Source organism: Medicago sativa, chromosome 6 (genome assembly GCF_051527215.1).
Source record: "Medicago sativa cultivar Bolivia chromosome 6, Bolivia_mono, whole genome shotgun sequence".
Taxonomy (NCBI): Eukaryota; Viridiplantae; Streptophyta; class Magnoliopsida; order Fabales; family Fabaceae; genus Medicago; species Medicago sativa.
In genome coordinates, this window is record NC_140754.1 from 90,513,963 (window position 1) to 90,533,766 (window position 19,804).

At 32.8% G+C, this 19,804-nt stretch overlaps 1 protein-coding gene and 1 pseudogene across 2 annotated transcripts; both read right to left on the bottom strand.

The window, feature by feature from the left end:
• Positions 1 to 270: 270 nt before the first annotated feature.
• On the bottom strand, positions 271 to 6,308 carry LOC146918112 (uncharacterized). The gene is made up of 2 exons (XM_085719776.1): positions 6,213 to 6,308; positions 271 to 2,162 (listed from the first exon to the last, which is right to left on the bottom strand). The coding sequence occupies exon 2, from the start codon at positions 2,160 to 2,162 to the stop codon at positions 687 to 689; it is 1,476 nt and encodes a 491-aa protein (XP_085575902.1). The 5' UTR covers positions 6,213 to 6,308; the 3' UTR covers positions 271 to 686.
• Positions 6,309 to 14,586: 8,278 nt separating this feature from the next.
• On the bottom strand, positions 14,587 to 18,894 carry LOC146918113 (wall-associated receptor kinase 17-like; annotated as a pseudogene). Its single transcript, XR_015016012.1, has 5 exons — positions 18,204 to 18,894; positions 17,149 to 17,352; positions 16,107 to 16,913; positions 15,757 to 15,849; positions 14,587 to 15,475 (listed from the first exon to the last, which is right to left on the bottom strand). The product of XR_015016012.1 is annotated as a wall-associated receptor kinase 17-like (transcript).
• Between the last annotated feature and the right edge of the window lie 910 nt (positions 18,895 to 19,804).

Consider the following 19,804-nt stretch of genomic DNA (forward strand, 5'->3'; position numbering starts at 1 on the left):
TAGGAGTGTAAAAATAACGGGTTTGACCGGGTTGTGTTCCTTACCCGACCCTAACATTAGATCCAACTAATGTTTTAGACCCAATCTTTAACCAGATAAAATATGATTAGATCTGAGTTCAAAAAAGACAGGTTCGTGCAAGTCAATACCAAAATTGGTCCCAACTAACCAAATAATACACAATTATTTTTTTATTTTTTTGTGAAAGAGCATAATTTATTAGTTGCAGTGTTAGCACCATAACCAAATATGAGATATGCTAGTCCATCATACACAGAAAACAGTCCACTACATATTTTGACAGTAAGAAATTGAGAGCTAAACTCAGTGCTCTCTCTATACACATCAATGTCCCCCACACCAATCAAACATACCCAAGACACACATTGCTAGTTTAACATACTCAACATACCAATTTCAACAGCTTCTGGTCCTAACAAACGTAACAGAATTACCTTATACACCATGCTTTTGAGAAATAAAAGCTAGATAATATTTCATGAAAAGGAGAACTAAACTTTGCCAAGCATAGAAAGAACTCTATGCACCCAAAAAAGAAATAGTACACAACCCATGCAGGATGTTTTGTTTAGCTGCATAACAGAGATAAGAGAAAGGCATGCAAAACTAATAATCCAGTAAGATCTATGAAACAATGTAAAATGATGAGATAGCTGATTGTAACTTTAAGAGGCTATAACGGTATGACGCCTATGACCAGTAAAAGCTTGAAGAATTTCTTTATATCCACTCTTGTAGTGATCAAGCGAGAAACACAGTTGCCGGATTGCCTCCCTCTTCTCTTCATCCCGGTCGGAGATCACAACATTCTGTCTAGTCACCTCTTTTTCAAGTTCTTCTACTTTCAGTTTCAACTCATTTACTAAATTCAGTCTAGTTTCAGATCTTGAGATCAGCTCACTCTCTTGTGCACGAAGTTGGATACGCTCTCGATCCATATTGGCATTGGCTTCATCTATTTCAGTCATGAGCATGTCAAATTTCTGTTTATGCCTGTCAAATTCCTTATTCACAGCTTCCACATCATGTCTTCTTTGATGAAGTTCTTCCTTTAAAGAACAGATTTCGCCTTGCATAGCCATTTGTTGTTTAGCATACAGCTCTTCTTGCTCCAAATTTTCAGCTTCACATCGCCTTGACTTGTTTGCTAATAAATGGCTTCTAGACTCCCATTCCTCCAGTGTTGAGGTCAACTGTGTTTTTATTTCTGACAAGCTCGCAATATCAGAATGCAATTGATCTTTCTCAAAAGAGAACTGTGCCTGCACATCATGCATTTCATCCTTCAGTTTTTGCACCTCAATTTCAAGGTTAGTTTCATTAGTTTTAAACCATGTAATCCTGTCTTCCAACTCGCAAATTTGCTTTCTGCCTGAATCAAGCTGCCATTCTAATTTAGTCACATTTTCCTGTGCCACTTCAAGCTGGTCTTGCAATTGACGAGTCTCATCTGAACTACTCCCAAGTTCCTTTCTTAATCTTGCAACTTCATCATTTGATATCTTGAGGTGTTTGTTAGCTACTTCCAATTGTTCCACCAAATTTGGAACATGAGTCTCCAACTCAGCTTTTTGCTTTTGCAACTCCAGCACCTGTCCCTTTTTATACTCAAGTTCATCCTTATTCAGTGTTAATTCTTTCTGCACACTATCAAGCTGACCCTCACTTTTCTCATTTTGATTCTTCAACTTGATAATCTCTTCTTCTGAAAGCTTAAGTTTCAAATTGGAAACTCGTAGCTCTTCCTCATTTTTAATGAACTTCTTCAACAATTCATCATAACTTTTATTTTCTCCCTCCCCAACAAACTGGCTTTGTCTTTCGGTATCGGCAAGGTCTTCTTTCAGCTTACCTTGAGTGGTTCCTTCATCGTCAGTATTCACCACCGTGCCATGGTAATGAATTACAGACTTGATACAAGAGTCAGTTTCAGAATCAGAGGAGGATGATGAAGAAACTGATTCAGAACCCTCCTTCTGAGAAGCGGCAGAGCTAACACCACCTGAGCTAGGAGAGAAGTCCAAATTGACAGGTTGAGGACCAGATTTCTGCAATCCCTGCTTCTGGTATGGAGTATAATATGGAGTTACCAACAAACTTTCTTGGTCAAGACCTTCGCCAAAATCACCAGTGCCCTCCATCTGAGATTGCAAAGATAAAAAAAGTCTATGATAAGTACTCTGCATTACAGGGGGAAAAAAATCCTAAAAGGAACAACTTTTCCATTCCAAACATCAAATAATCACCAAGGCAAAATTCATTGAACCCAAATAAATAAATGTATCATGAACAATAAACTGGATCACAGAGCCATTCAGTAAGACAGTGACAGTGATCACATTTTTTCACATCATTCTCTTCTCTTGAGATGCAAAGCAAATCCAGAGTAGTAACATAAAACTAAAACTGTTTAAAAATCCTACAATCAAAATAGATATCAAAAGGAAAATATCCAGCATAGACACTCTAATCTCTCAACGCAAAAAATTGTACCTCAAGTACTTATTTACTCCCCTAAACATATGGCACTTTAATTATGTTGTATAAAATTATGTCTCCTGGCAAGATTACATTTTTTGATTGAACAAATAAGAATAAAAGATGCACCCCAATTCATTTGTCAAAGCAAAATAAGGTTCCGACTTATAAATTATTATTGATATTAGCCCTATGAGAGTAAGTGTCTGCAACTGACATAGGTATTTACAATGACTACACCATCATTTTGGTCTTTGAAATTGTAGAGGTGTAGGAAAACATCACTCAAATTTATGAAATGACAAATTAGTCGATGAAATGAATGTCTTCAATTTCAAGACTAATTCGCTATTTCGTAAACTTAGATACCAAAATTGTCTTATTACTACAATTTCAAAAACTAAAATGATGATACATAAATGGACATATAGACCTAATATTTGGAGTATACCTTTAATTAACCTCAGTCCCTAAAGCATCATCATTTTATCTACTATTCAGTCTTACATGGAAATAATCGCTAGGACTAAAACTTTATGAAAATTTATCCAGTCTCAGCAAAGACTAACATCGGAACGAATTTTCATATACTTTACGTAGTAGTAATTACTTACATATACTTAATTGATGATTGATTTACCTTACTCCCTCCGTTTCAAAATGAGTGTCGCTTTAGGCTTTGGCACACAGATTAAGAAATAGAATGAAATAATCATTGGATATAATGTTTTTACTAAACCGCCCTTACTTTATAAGAAAAAGACAAAATTAAAGTTGCATTGAAAATTGTGTGAGAGAAAAGTTGGAGAGGGTAAAGTTGGAAGAAAAAAATTAAAGTTGTATTGGAAATGTAAAGCGACACTCATTTTGAAACAAATTTTTTTGGCTAAAGCGACACTCATTTTGAAACGGAGGGAGTAATATTTAATGATGGTCATGATACATAGAAGTAGAACAGAAGATACATGAATACATACATGTAGATCGAAGCTGACATGCTCACTCAGCTATTTATTTGCTCTATCACACTCTTCTATTCTAGGTTTAACATCTTAAAATTATAGAGGTGCAGCAAATTGTCCCCCAAATTATTGAAATGAAAAATTATTCCATCAAATACCGGTCTTTAATTTCAGGACTTATTCGGCATTTCATAAATCTGGAGACAAAATTACTTGACTCCCCCAATTTTAAAGACTAAAATGATGATACATACATTTACATCAAAAGGAGACTAACTTAGCCATCACATAATATTTGGAGTAAACCTTTAATTCAATTTAGACCTGTAACTATTACCTTATCTCATACTTGGTCTGATGAAAATAAAAATAGTTTTAAAATTCATCATATTAAACCCTAGAGTATATGAAAATTTGTCTGGTTAGTCCCAACTAGGGGTGGGCATGGTTCGGTTAACCATATTAACCGAACCGAACCGAACCTAAGTGTTGAAATGGTTCGGAATAACCGAACTGAACCGTTTAAGGTTTGGAACTAACCGAACTGAACCAAAGTTATGGTTCGGTTAACCGTTTGCTTGCCTATTAACTGAACCGAACCGAACCAAAACCAAAATTTTGAACCGAAATGTATTTTTTTTTTATCCTTTTGCTAATTTAATTGTGTTTTTTTGTCCTTTTTAAATTTAATTGCAGGGTATTCGAAACAGTATTGTTATATTGAGTGTAATCCATTGATAATAAATTATTACTTTGTGTGATAAGCATAGGCTGATGAACTCATTTACGAAAACTACAAGTTTCAGATTGTTATACATAATACATATAAGTTATACAATCAGCTCAAAGTTAATTTTGCAGGAATTATAAATCATCTAAGTTTGAACAAATAAAGCTAGAAACTCAAAAAGTTGTTGTCACATAAAGCCAGCTACTATGTAATTTTATATGATACTCAGAAAATTCATATCTACAGATTATCCCTTGAGATCAACTACCTTCTGCAGATAAGCATGAAGCTACAAGCTTCACTTACCTTACATCATAATTCATAGCAGGACATTCCACAAAATGTTATTTGTTGACACATATGTTGGTGTTTTTTTAAAATGATTTAGCCAAATAAAACTAGAGAAAAAGAGACATCCTGCATCTGAAAAAACAGTATAGAAACTCAAACTGAAATCAACACTTGAAGCAAAATACATGAAATCATAAGCTTTGTGTCAGCACTTGAAGCAAAACACATGACATCCTGCATCCTTTATTAATAAGAGGTGTTGTGTAATTGTGTTATATGGTTATGGTTCGGTTCGGTTCGGTTTGGATAACTGTGGTTATTAATGGTTCGGTTCGGTTAATTAACTGTTATCAAAATAATGGTTCAGTTCAAAAATTTGTGAAATGGTTCAGTTAATTTTGATATGGTTCGGTTCGGTTAACCGGTTCGGTTCGGTTATTGGTTAATTTTGCCCACCCCTAGTCCCAACATGTAAGCATAAACTAGGGCCTGTTTAGATAAACAACTTTGGCAGCTTATATACAGGGGTTTATCGTGATAAGCCCTTAGGTATAAGCTTAGATAAGCTATTTCTATAGCAAAAGATAAAGTTAAATTGTTTTTGTGTATGCTATACGCTATATTAGAGAACTTATGAAAATAAGTTGAAAAAACCCATGAAAATTGTCATAAGCTGTTTTCATAAGTTCTCCCAAACAGCCTCATCAAATTATGCCAAAAAATAAGCTCAAATAAGCCAATCCAAACAACCCCCCCGTGTATTCTTGGTTCTACGATGAGAAAAATTGATTTGGAGTGAATTGAGTCTAACAAACGTTGAGTTGAAGGTAAAGTAATTTATGTTGGAATATTTTCATGCCAAAGTTAAATGAACAATAAATTTGAGTCTAAAAATCAATTCTAGAATCAAAAACTCCAATTTTTAGCTTCAAGTCCGAATCAATTCTGAAACCAAAACTAATTCTACTCGAGAGCAACCAAATTATACACCTCTCGAATCAATTTTGCCTTTTTAAAAAGTGGATGTTTGGTTCCACTTCCAGAGGGACCAAAATTGATTCTGAAGGTGTAAAATTGATTATAACATGTTTGATTGCTTTCGAGTAGAATTGATTTTGCCTCCAGAATTGATTCTACTTGGAGCTAAGATTAATAGCTTTTGATTATAGAATTGATTTTTACACACAATAGTTCAACTCACTATTTTACACAAATAACTTTCCCCTCAACTCACTTTTCGTCAGAATCAACTCACTCATAATCAATTTTTTTCATGGCAAAAATACTTCAAAAATTCATAAAAGTTCATCATGTTTGTTCATAAAGTATATGAAAATTTAACACTAATTATTACTCTCATATATTGAATGAATATAATCAGTATACACCGTTGGTGTACAATTATTTTACACATTCAATAATACATAACACACTAATTAAACTATTTTTTTTTTATAGCAGTTAAACTCATATTTAATCTATGTAGAACATACATGTAGATCAACACTGACACACTGATCCATCACACATTTCTAGGTTTAAGATCTAAAAATTTACGAAACTTGAAATAATGAAATTACCGAAGCACAAAATTCAAAGAACATGATATACAATTAAAAACAGAAAAATTTAATTCCAAGAACTAAAAATTAAACAAGAAAATCATAAAACCGATTACGCAAAAACAAAAGAAAAAACAGAGAGATTAGAGAGAAGAAGATGAATGATACCTGAATCGTAGAGAGAGAAGAGAGAAGAAGAAATTTGTGTTGTAGAGAGAGAGAGTGAAATGAAAAGTGAGGAAATGGAACAAATGAGAAAAGGTTAAGAGAGAAAGAGAGAGCCAAACAGAAAGTTTTAAGTGACAGAGGAGAGAAGGAAGTGATGTGGGGCCCGATGTTTTAATTTTGATTTTGGGATTTGGGTCGTTTCACATGCTAGTAGTGGGCAGTGTGGCTCCTTTTCAACAAAATCAAGTCGGTTAAATAATTTATAAGTTCTAGATTAACTAGTCAAATTCTCAAAATTATTAAATCCAAGTTTGAATTTCAATCTTTTGATTTATGTGTGTCAATTTTAATATGTGTCAGGTTAACCTGTGCCCTTAGGGCACAAGATAAGAAACTTAAAATATAATTAAATAATAAATTTTATATTGAGAAGATAACTTTTGAAACTTTTAAGGTATTGAATGCATAATTTCCAAGAAAAATTTCCACATTTGGTTTCTTAACTTATGCTTCAAAATTTCCCTTTTAATATTAGTTATTTGTTATTTCATTATTTTTTTAATGAAAAATAATCAAGTCGATTAACGGATAACAAATACTTTATTCAATTTTATAACAAATATTTAAACCAATAAAAATTGATCTATCTTTTTTTAAGAAGCTAAACAAAATATGATATAAAACTAAGCTCCACTAACACAAGGTGTATCAAAGGAAGCTAAAGGGTACAAAAATTATAAAAAAACGATCCACATGCTACCACAAAGCAGCCAAGAAAAATAAAGATAGAAAATTGATGTATCTAATCTAAATTTTGAGCAAAATACATCAACCTTTTGTTAATCTAAATGTCTTTTACAAGTAAGATCAAAGGAAGTAGCAAATAAGTTATTAGGTAGTTTAACAAATAATTAACCGATTGATTTTGTAAAATTATTTATGGAATTAGTTTTTTTTTAATAAATTGATTGATTTAGTTTTTAAATATAAAATAACATATAAAAGATATGTTTAATTAATATTTAAAAGATAGTTTAATTAATTTATCATCATAAGTTATAAGTTCGTGAAAAAAACCTAAAAAAAATAAAAGACTACTCAAAATAAATGGAAAGTGGGAACACCCAAAATATTTAAATGCCTGAACTAAGAGGGTGGGAGGGTGACCAAGCTCAAACCTCCGTTCAAAGCAACAACCTAAAGAGTCAAGTCAACCATATGCAACACGGTTAGATTCACAATCACAATTCACAATAGATGGGAAGATATGGTACAAAGTAATGCATTGAATGCCCCTAGATAGAGACATGAAACAACTGAGTTTATGTAAGACATGACTAGTTGGTTTGAGATAAGATATTTATAGTAAACTTTGTACGTAAAAATAAACAAATTAAATGTGTAATGTTATTTCAAAAAAAAAAAAAAAGGTGTATTGATATTGTTATACAACAATTTTGATTTTTGATCGTCTTATTAGGGTCGGCTATACCATTAGGTGGGCTATTGCATGCATATGACCTCAAAATTCTCTCTAAAAGCATTAAATATAAATGTTTAAGTATTTAAATTTTAATTAAATTTTGAATTTAATTATGTTAATAAATCTTAAATTTGAGACATCGATCCAAATTGTTTAAGGGTCCTAATTTCCAGATATACCAATTTTTAGAATCCAAATTTCGGTATCCAAATTTTGAGGGTCTATAATTAGAACAAGACTTCCAAAATATGTAAGGCAGCCTTAGTCTTTTTTATTTTTTGAAAAATATAGTGAAGATGAATTTGAAAATGCTATAATTTATGTCAAAGAGATTTTTTTTTTTTGAAGGAGTGTCAAACAAATTGTTATTGCAATGAAATAGAAGTTAGAACTCAAATTTTATGAAATGCGAGTGTTATTCATACAAAAAAAATGATGAATTAAATTGGTTAAAAAGTACTTTCCCTAGTATTGGTATTGGCTTGAATAGAGGGATTAGTCCATTCAATCAGTTGTTATACAAAATGCATAATTTTTTTGGGAATGTTTAGGGCACTTTTTAAAAAATTTAAAGTGGAAATTTTATCTTGGGAATAATGTGTTGAACACACTAAAACTTTAAAAAACCACTTTTTTTTTACATAAAACTAATCAATTATTTTCTTTTTAATATCATTAGCAATGTCATTAAAGACACTTGTTAGCGTAATTTTTTTTTCTTTATATACTTGTTTTTGGATCAACTAAAATGGCACACCATTTGATGATATCAAAGGCATAAACAAGTCAAAAAAGAAGTTTGGAAGTTTGCTCTAAGAGTTGTAGATTTATAGAAAGTTGCCAATAAACATGGACTATTGAAATGATAGTTATGGATGCTAAGGTATAATTGTTTATGTACTTTATCATGCATTTTCCTATTAATATTTTATAACTTCACAAATTACACATAGCTTTTTCTTCAACTTTATAACTTTTTAAGTATTCAAATGCATGCTTCTTTCCAAGAGTAAGCATTGTCCATTTTACCATTTAGGGTAGTAAGATTCATGTTGTTAACCGAAATGAATATTTTGGGGGCTTGGCAAGACAAAGCTCAAGGTAGGTACTGCACATGTTTTTCACTATACAAGTGTGTTTGATAATGACTTTCACTTTAAACCGAAATATTTAAGGGTGACTATAGTCCTAATAACATACTTGTAAGAAACTTAATAATTTCAACTATTGTAGGATATTTAGATATTGCTCATCCATTACTTCAATGTCTGAATTGTGGACCAAATATGTTCCTCAAATAATGAGAGAATGAATAATACATACAATGCTCCAACATCTACTTTTCCAAAATTCTTCAAAAAAAAAAAAAATCTACTTTTCCAAAATGACTCAAAACTAGCAACAAATTTTACAACATGATGTTTGCATTCACCTCACAGTAGAGGACAACCAACTATTGGAAATTAAGGTTAATCATGTTATACAACAGGTTTTAAGTCTGGGGGTGCGGCTGCTGCTGTCATGTGCTTGACAGGTTTGGTTTGGCCTCCTTGCCAGCATAGGCTTCTGCATTAGGGGGGCTGCTGCTGCTGTTTGTTGTTGTTGACAGTGTTGGGGTGTTTTCTGTTTTGGTTTTTGACATGGTAGCCGCATATATATATATATATATATATATATATATATACGGTACCTTGGTTTTGGTTTTCCTGTGTTGGTAATTTCCTACAGCCACACCTGTTACGTCTTGTACGGGTTGTTGGTCTAATAAATTTGCTGATTCAAAAAACAAAAATTAGGAGTTTGCTGCCTAAGTCATGCCAATTACCAAAATTTGCCCAACTTCACATTTACAATACATAGAATGAATACAAAATTGAATGCAAGGTTACGTGTATAGAATTGACTGTTGTTGTATATTTTATTATTAATTTATTTTAAAGTTATAATATTATATTTTAACATTAATTCATTGTTATTAATAATAAAGTGATATTTTGGTCAATGCCGTTACTTTCTTATTGCTGCCGTTACACCATTTTGGCACGTTGCAATTAATCAATACTTGGTCAAGCCTATAATTTAGCTTTTAAAGTTGTATCAGTTAGGAAATAATTGCAACGGTAAAATGGATACTGAGTCAAATATATAGAAGGACGGCATTGCTTGGCATATAGATAACAGAAGCAATTTCACTCTTTCCTCCACAAAAAAAAAAAGGCATCCCCTTATTACACAATTTGATAGAGTTGGATAATTGTTCCTTTGAGCATCCTATAGTTGTTCCTGTGCCCTCGCTAGTTCACGTGCAGTGTTAGTGAGAAGAGGCTGTTGTATCCTGGAGAGCACTAGCTTTGAGGCCAACTGCATCAGGTGATTGACCTGTGGCGGCGAAATGCTCTTAAGCCCAGTGCGTTTGCACGCCTCAGCCAACAACCGATAAGTTCTTCCTTTCTTGTTTATTTTATTGAGAATTATATTTATAATTACGGTTGTATTTCTTGATTATTATTTCTACCTATTAATTAATTCTATGTCAAATTTCCAACAATCTTAAGAGCATCTTCATCAAAGTTTCATTGATATAGAATTAATTATAATCAAGAATTATTATACTAATTTTATTCATATAATTGTCACAATTCTTTTCGTAAAATATTATTACTACTGTTGACAAGCTGTACATCTTTTGTTGCCTCTCATTTACTAACATATAATTTGCACTACTATTTGTTATATATGAAAACCAAATTGTTGCAATGCCCCTACAATGGAACTTTTTTAAACAAAAGTATGGACCTTGTACTGCTCACTATAGATGCAGTAATGGAAACAACCAACCTGTCAATCCTAAATTTAATTTAGCTTTGATGGATGATATATTTGCGAATGTTGTTTCTGAAACTATAATTCTTACAAAGGAAAAATCATGGGTGGTAGATTCTGGGGTCACCACACATATATGCGCAAATAAAAATATGTTCACCTCCTATAAATATATAGGGGAAGGAGAGGAAAATAAAATTTTAAGTGATTCAAGAACAGCCACTGTTCTTGGTAAAGGAAAGGTTAATTTGAAACTCACTTTAGGAAAAAAATCCTCTCATTAAGTAATGTTCTCCATGTTCCTGATATGAATTATAATTTAGTATCTGTATCTATATTGAGCAAGGCGGGTATATAAAAAAAAAAAAACTATTTTTGATTCAGACAAAGTTTTACTTTCAAAATGTGGGGGCTTTGTAGGCAAAGGTTTTTATAGTAATGGTTTATTTGTTTTAGATGTTTCTAAAGTTATGAATGAAAGTGTTCCATCTTCTGCTTATCTTGTTGATTCCGTTGATTTATGACATGGTAGATTAGGGACATGTTAATTTTTCATACATAAAAGAAAATGAAAGAGCTAGGAATTTTGCATCAGGAGAGGATTTTCCGTGGATGATTCAAAATTGGTAGTGAATCTTTGATTTAAAAGAATGTCTATTCAGCTGAAGCCCAAACATATTCTTCCGAAATCAAACTTTGTTGTAAGTTTTAAATTCTTATACCCTTGAAATCAACCACAAGGGGTCAGGTACACATTCTAACCATATACCTCACAAATCTTGATTTTGTGTGTTGTGAAATTGCAAGAGTATTGTATTGAATATGTTGGGAAAAATGGCTCTTGCTCTTGTAGCTTTCTTTTATGCCTCTACATTAGTTATTGAGTTCTATTTTGATAATGATTAATGATTTTACTGTTGGAGTCTTTGAATGCTCTTTTAGCTTACATGTTAATTTTTGAATGCGTGAAAATGATCTTGAATTTTGTTTATCTTCAATTAAATGTTACTAAGTAGATGGTGTACGTGATTAGAACTCGGATTTAAAGATTATTGTTAAAACTAAAGGTTTTTAATAGCGGTTAACTTAGTGTAGAAGGAAATGCAAAAATAATTCTCTACCAATTATATTGGATAGATGTTGTCATGCAGGTTCTATCAATTTCATCTTACTTCTCATTATTATATATGATTTACTTGTGTCAATTATAAATGATTCATAGTCATGATAAAATTTTCAAGTGTATTTGGTTCAAATTTAAGCTGTTGTGAATTGATGTATACAAGTACCTAATTTTGGTGTATTTCTAATGCTAGGTTTACTTGTGCATCTGACTATGTTATATGCTTCATTTTGATAGTTACATCTGACTATGTTATATGCTTCATTTTGATAGTTATTTACTCTATGAGATTTGGATAATTTTGAGCTTTGTTTGGGTCAACACTTGTATAAACTTGTTTTGTTCACTATGTGAGCATCACATAAAAATTTCATGAGAGTGACTTGGAATTATTTCTATCTCTTTAATTTAAATTTTGATAGTGAGATATTGAGTTGTCCATTTTTTATATTATGCACTAGCTGTCATTTTAATAGATGCAATAAGATCGTAGCCATTGAAGCATGAAAATACATACATGACAAATAAAGAGAAATTCATTAAGATACATGTATGATATTATGAGTGAAATAAGTGCAATTGAGATGTTGTCGCTTAGAAATAATCTAAGTAGACCTGAATATATTCTTGCGACACTTGCTAAATCATGAGTTATATATTGAGATTCACCTTAAAATAATGGTGACATCTTGTGGATTATCCATTGTATTAAAATAATACAATGATGTTTAATTTATCTATATGTGTTATTTTTCCCAATGTGGGGGTGTCGTCACTTGAAAAATAATTCAAGTAGACTTAAGTAAAAATTCACACATTGATTTATATTTACCCAATGTGGGGGCGTTGTTGCTTGGAAACATTTCCAAGTAGACCTGTATAATAAATCTAAATGTAGATTTAATTCTCTCCTATGTGGGGGTGTTGTTGCTTGAATTTAATGAAGCAAACCTATGATAATATATCATGGATGATGTTTTGATGATATATATGAGATACTGACTGAGAGACGTCTTGGTCAATGTATTATTTTTTATACAGCTGTATAGTGAAAAATATATTTACATCGAAGGGGGATGGATTATGTCCAATACAAAAATTGAGAGTGATGGTAACCCAACATAGATTGTGAAAATTTGCAAGGCTATGTTCATATGGGTAAGAACAAGTCACTTGTCAATTTGTTGAGACACTATCCATTTTAATTTTTAGAATTCATCCCTATGGTGTAGGATAGTGTATACTACAGCGTTGGAGGTTGAGTATATAAACTCTTAATAAATCTATAGCTCATACATTTGAGTGGTGTGCTTGACTGTGGTGTACACTTGATAGATTTACCTATATGAGTGTTGGAGGTGGGGCCGCCTCTATGAAAGCTTGGGCAGACTTTCTAGAGCCACTCATGAAATCCAGGTATAGGTGCAAGGCCAAAATGCACCACACCGCGTTGAACAAACTTTGGAGGAGAGATCAATGTGAGTGATGAGGTCACTGATTCACATACGGAATGAGGTTCATAGAGGTTATAATCTCACCGACATTCTAGTGGATCAAATTTCATTTGCTCTATGTGCTAGTTCATAGTCCAAAAGACACTAGTGCTTATGCATTGATGTTTCACGCTCTTTGGAACATACACAACTTTAAAATAAATTGTGGGGGATTGTTGTATATTTTATTATTAATTTATTTTAAAGTTATAATATTATATTTTAACATTAATTCATTGTTATTAATAATAAAGTGATATTTTGGTCAATGCCGTTACTTTCTTATTGCTGCCGTTACACCATTTTGGCACGTTGCAATTAATCAATACTTGGTCAAGCCTATAATTTAGCTTTTAAAGTTGTATCAGTTAGGAAATAATTGCAACGGTAAAATGGATACTGAGTCAAATATATAGAAGGACGGCATTGCTTGGCATATAGATAACAGAAGCAATTTCACTCTTTCCTCCACAAAAAAAAAAGGCATCCCCTTATTACACAATTTGATAGAGTTGGATAATTGTTCCTTTGAGCATCCTATAGTTGTTCCTGTGCCCTCGCTAGTTCACGTGCAGTGTTAGTGAGAAGAGGCTGTTGTATCCTGGAGAGCACTAGCTTTGAGGCCAACTGCATCAGGTGATTGACCTGTGGCGGCGAAATGCTCTTAAGCCCAGTGCGTTTGCACGCCTCAGCCAACAACCGATAAGTTCTTCCTTTCTTGTTTATTTTATTGAGAATTATATTTATAATTACGGTTGTATTTCTTGATTATTATTTCTACCTATTAATTAATTCTATGTCAAATTTCCAACAACTGTATCAGAAGTTGCTGCTTTATCAAAAAGAGATATAATTTTGCAGACTCAAAGCAATCAAATTTAAAGAATAGATGAATTTCATGCAAGTTATCTACGCCAGTGGCGGATCTTGACAAAATATGTGGGGGGAGCCAAATATATATAAGTTGTTTCACACAATGAACACAAGTTGATATGTGGTGTTGTTGTTTATATTACTTGGATACCACCTTAAGATCAATGGTTTGAATCCTTGCCTAGCCACTTTTTGTCAAATTAAAATAAAAATATGAAGAAAAAAGAGACAGAAGGGGTCAAACTCACGACCTAATAGTCCAAAACAACTTCATTTTCCACTGCGACACAGGCATAACATTTGATAATAATAGTGTAATAGAGTATTTATATCAGATCTGGGGGGAGCCATGGCTCCCATGGGCTCCCAAGAAGATCCGCCACTGATCTACGCTACCAGTAGCCTTTACTATTTTGTGAGGATGGCTATAGACCTAAAGTAGCACATAGGGACAACAAATGAGCAAGTTTAATGCAACGCACCGAGCGTTACTATAAGAGAATGACCGACCTTCAAAATTATGTCTAGAACCAATGAGACATAATTTTAAGATATCAATCAATGGATTTGTGATTTACATAATTATAGAAACCTTATCCATATATAAAACACAAAGCCTTGGATCCGTGCACCTGTTTCAAAGAGTTTATCCAAACTTGACTCCTATGTTATTTGGTGGAATCCCCATTTCCCTTTGCTTATGCCCTCTAGAGTCTCTAACACCTGTTTCATGGTTGGCCTAAGTTCCTTGGGACACTGCACACACTGAAATGCTAACTCAGTCACTGTTGTTATCATTTCCACTACATTTTCATTAAAAGAAATTTGAAGACTTTGATCCACTAGCAGCTGTAATTCCTTGTTTAAGATTTTACTCGTTGCATATTGAGAGCAAGAGTAACACGCTCGGTGCCTTGCATTAAACTTGCCGGTTTCGATGATATAAGCTCAAATAAGAGCACTCCAAAGCTATAGACGTCGCTTTTCTCACTGACCCTTCCAGTTTCATAGTAATCTGGATCAATGTAAGCACGAGTTCCTACTGGAAGAGTTGAAACATGAGTCACATAGTCAGGAAGAAACCGCGAGAGACCAAAATCTGCAACTTTAACAACAAAATTTTCATCCAGCAGAATATTGCTTCCTTTTATGTCACGATGGATGATACCTGAGTCATGAAGAAATACCAAGGCATTTGCAGTTTCAATGGCAATATTCAATCTAGTAAGCCATGATAGTTTACTACATGAAGATCCGTGAAGATGTTGTGTAAGAGTTCCATTAGAGATGTACTCGTACACAAGCATGTGCTTGTTGCTATGACGGGAACTGCAGCCATAAAGTGAAACCAGATTTTGATGATGCAGGTGACTTAAGATCTCAATTTCTTTCATGAACTGCTTAATGGTTTTTTCAGTCTCTTCGTGGAAGCGTTTTATTGCAACCTCTCTACCGTCTTTAAGTTTTCCTAAATATAAATACAATGAAATGCGGTCAGAAAATGTAAAAGTTAGTCACACTCATTAGTTATTCTCATTGACTATATAAGCCTTATTGTACCTCTTCATATAATTACCATTTTCATTATCAATACTATTTGCATATTACTTTTATATACTTTTCTTTTATCTATAGTTTCTATCAGTTGTTTAGAGATCGTAACGAATGCAAATTACTACGTAACTACAATTTAAGTGTGCAGTCATCATTTTGTCATTAAAATTTGCAGATACCTTTGCAGCTTCTTACCATAGTAGACTCTGCCGAACCCTCCGGACCCCAGAAAAGTGTCAAACTGGTTAGTAGCTTCTTCAAGTTCGGCATGGTGGAAAATTTTGAAAGCTGAGACATATGAATTACATAGTAAGAGTCTAAAACATTAACAATCTCTAGCATATTAACAATGCAACCAGAAAAAAGCGTTAACATTTTATCAGAGTTAGGCCAATTACGCGAGCGGCTGCACAGCCTTTCTATTACCCCCCAGTTGCAGGCGGACAAAAATTTGGGCCAAGCGACCTGCTCACTTATCAGTAAACTATAAGCCGTACCCAACAAAAAGGGACAAAAGTTAGATGGTCTTAATTAATGTATTGTACCTTTTATTGAAATTATCTCATATCTCCCTTGCTTTATGCCATGGAGAGACTCTAGCACTTGTTCCATGTTAGGCCTTAATTCTTGTGGACATTTCAAACACCAAAATGCAAGCTCAGCCGTAGCAGTCATCATCTTGTTGATCTTCAGGTCTGATTCGAAGCCAAGTCTTGGATCCAACAGCTCCACTAAAGCTTGGTTTTCAACTTTTTTGTATAAAAGGGATGCTAGACTTTCTTCTTCATTCTGAATATAATATTCTGCAAGCATAGATGACACAAGCTCACACAACACCACCCCAAAACTATAAAGATCATTTTGGACACCAAGTAAGCCTTTTGACACAAGTTCCGGGTCTACATAACCACTTGTTCCGATTATGTCTCTTGTAACATGGGTTGCTCCAATATCAAGTTTCTTTGACAAATGTAAGTTACCAACTTTAGCACAAAAATTTATATCAAGGAAAATATTGTGAGACTTTACATTACGGTGCACAATGCCGTTATAGTGAAGATATTCCAATGCATTTGCTATATCAATTGCAATATCCAATCTGTTAAGCCAAGTTAATGATGTTCCGCTGTCTGATATTCGGCCTTGAATATGAGCAGCAAGAGTCCCATTGGACACGTATTCGTGTACTAGCAAGGACTCCATTTGATGAGTCGCACATCCATAAATTGTAACAAGGTTTTTGTGTGGCATGTAGTTTAGGAATGCAGCTTCATCGATGAACTGTCTCAATATGCTGTACTTGTCTTCATTGAAACATTGGACTGCAATCTCACAACCATTCTTAAGTTTTCCTAATCAAAGCAGATTAAATGATCAAAATTGTAATAAGATTTATGTAGTTTTTTTTAGTGAATAAACAACTAGGTCCGTGAATTTGTGTAATCATCGTTTATTTGAATTTGTTTTGTGTCAGTCATTTTCATTTCTCCGTTAACTTCAAAGACTAAATTAAACGATAGTTACAAATTCAGAGACTATCTCGTCCATTCAATCATTTTTTTTTTTTTCAGGTAAAAGACTTCTTACCATAATATATAGTAGCAGAGCCTTTCTTTTCAAGAATGTGAGCTTGATCAAAATAATTTGTGGCTTTTCTAAGTTGCTCATAGGGGAAGATTTGCCACTTCAATTTATTCTTCTTTGGAAATATGTCAGAAGTGCTTGTGAAGCAGCAACACATACAGAGATTCCACCCCATTGCCTCAACCTTATAGGGTCGTTGCACGTTTTCTGTGATGCAGAGTTGAGAAAAAAAAAAGCTGATTAGAATTTCAATATTTCTATGTATGTTTACTTGTGTTTTATGAAGTGTTGGGTAATTCAGAGTTCGGTCTGGAGTTAAGGAAAGTCTAACTAAAGATTAATTCAAGAAGAATTCGAATTTAAACTCTCAAACTGTTCGTTCTTAACTGAAACTCATTAACAATTTGAGCTCAATCACTTTATGTTTTTACAGGTCCTTACTAATGTTCAAGCAAGATACATCAAAACATAATTTGATAAAAAAGAATAGAATTTGACATATTAACTAATTGTAACAAACTAATGAACAGGTTCTGGGGTTGGAAAAAACAAAAGCCTGCAAACATAATCTAGATTGACATCATGATTATTGACAACAAACAATGATTTTGGTGTCTAAATGTGTTAAGCGCTGTAATTTTAGTCCCAAATGTATTGAAATTGTAAACAGTGATTCTTTTAGTAATTTTATGGATTCAATTGATCGATGAAAAACACATTTCATAACTAATTTGAATAGCTAAAAACATATTCAAGAACCAAACTGACTAAATTTGGATGTGTTTGTAATTTTGATACATTGAAGTATTATAAGAACATCTTTCTATATTAATGTGTATATTATGAATGATAATTCATGAATGTATGAGTATCAATAGGAGATGATTAGGAGACTATTTATTATTAAGAGTTTCATACTTGTGTTAGATAGACCATAAATTCAAGAAGTATTATAGCAAGTAAGAGCTTCATACATGTTTATTCTGATCATAGTAAGTTTCATACATGCAAATTAAGCAACCAACCAACAAAAAGTGGTGACAGAAAGTCTCACTCACCTTGGGAACCAAGAAACTCTGGAACTTCTCACGAATTCAAGGAAGTAAAGTAAGGAATGAAGAACTTATTAAAATATAACAATAGGACAAAATGAAAGGAATAAAGAAAGAAGGGGCGGGAAAGTCAAGATAAACTTTTCTTTTTTTGAGGAGAAGTCAATATCAACTTATGAAGCACGGTTGCCGTAGAGTAAATTAAACACAAAAAATCACTAAAATTAGTATAAAAAAAAAAAATTAGTCTAGATATTTTTTACTAAAATTAGTGTAGATTTTTTTAAAGAAAATTAGTCTATATAATTAGTCTATAAGTGAATTAAGAAAGAACAAAGTAAAACTAAAATAGAGAAAAGAGATTAAGGATAAAAGTGATTATAGAAAATTTTATTCAACTGATGAGTGATACGCTTGAAACACTTTCTCAATGCACTACATCACTTATATACACAAATTAAAAGTTCGTACTAACTATGGTTATTTGACCACCAAGTAAATCCTGTGGTGAGTTAATATCTAACTAACTAACTCATCCTTTTTCAACGAACTTATAGCTAGTAACAAACTAATAACAAACTTGTGTTAATCTAAAGTATATATATACACATCATAACAGCTATACACTAGATTACCAATGCGTTTTCCGTGATGATCCTCTGCACCTTTGGATCATCTATATCGCAAGAATGAGTTACTTCAAGTCCAAACAATAACTATGTTAGTGATGCGAAATATTCATCAACTTGACTTTATTGATAATAATATCTTCGGGAAAATTGTCACTACCTTTGATATATAAATAAAAAAAGGAAATAGAGTGGAAATTTCGTGGGTGACTTTGAGTTGACTCTATGGTCATTAGAATCATTTTTGTTGATAGCATGAGACCATCACTCAACTGAACCCCTCCTCATTTTTAATTCGTTTCCAAACATGATGGATCTGTTCAAACTCAAAAGAACAGATCTTGATCAAAATCTCTGTTCTCCTCAATATGATGATACTTATTTGTTTCCATCTCCGTTTCATTATCTCCCAACTCTCAAGAACATCACCATATACTACAATTATACTTCATCTCCTATTTCACCTGAAAATTCTTTATGTGAATCTCCGAATCATGCTTTCTATACTGTTGGTGATGAAGATAAGTTGTTGGAAGAATCAAGGAATAGTAAGAGACATATTCAAGTGCCAGTAGGAACAGATATACAAATAGCAATTATAAAAGAAATAACCAATTCCATATTTGGTTAAATATGCAATTAGTTCTGGAAATCGTTGCACTTTGTGGTATTAGTCTGCAAATTTCTTTGTCTGGTTTTGGTTTAAGTACTTGAAGTCAGTCAATCCTTAACAAATTGACAAAAGTAACGGAGTGTCACGTGATCCAATCATTTTATGCCACATGCCCCGATCATAAAAAATATCAGCATTTCAACTCAATTTAGTAATTTTAAACAAAGCTGCAACACTAATTTTAGACCATGCAACTTCATGATGTCACTTGGTACCCATCCTTTAGCCAAAGTTATTTTTCATAGAAGTAAAATAACTTTTTCAGTGATATGTAAAATAACCCAATCTAATTTCTATATATACCT

Excerpts from the sequence above, each read along its gene's own strand:
- LOC146918112 (XM_085719776.1), bottom strand. The coding sequence starts at position 2,162 with ATGGAGGGCACTGGTGATTTTGGCGAAGGTCTTGACCAAGAAAGTTTG.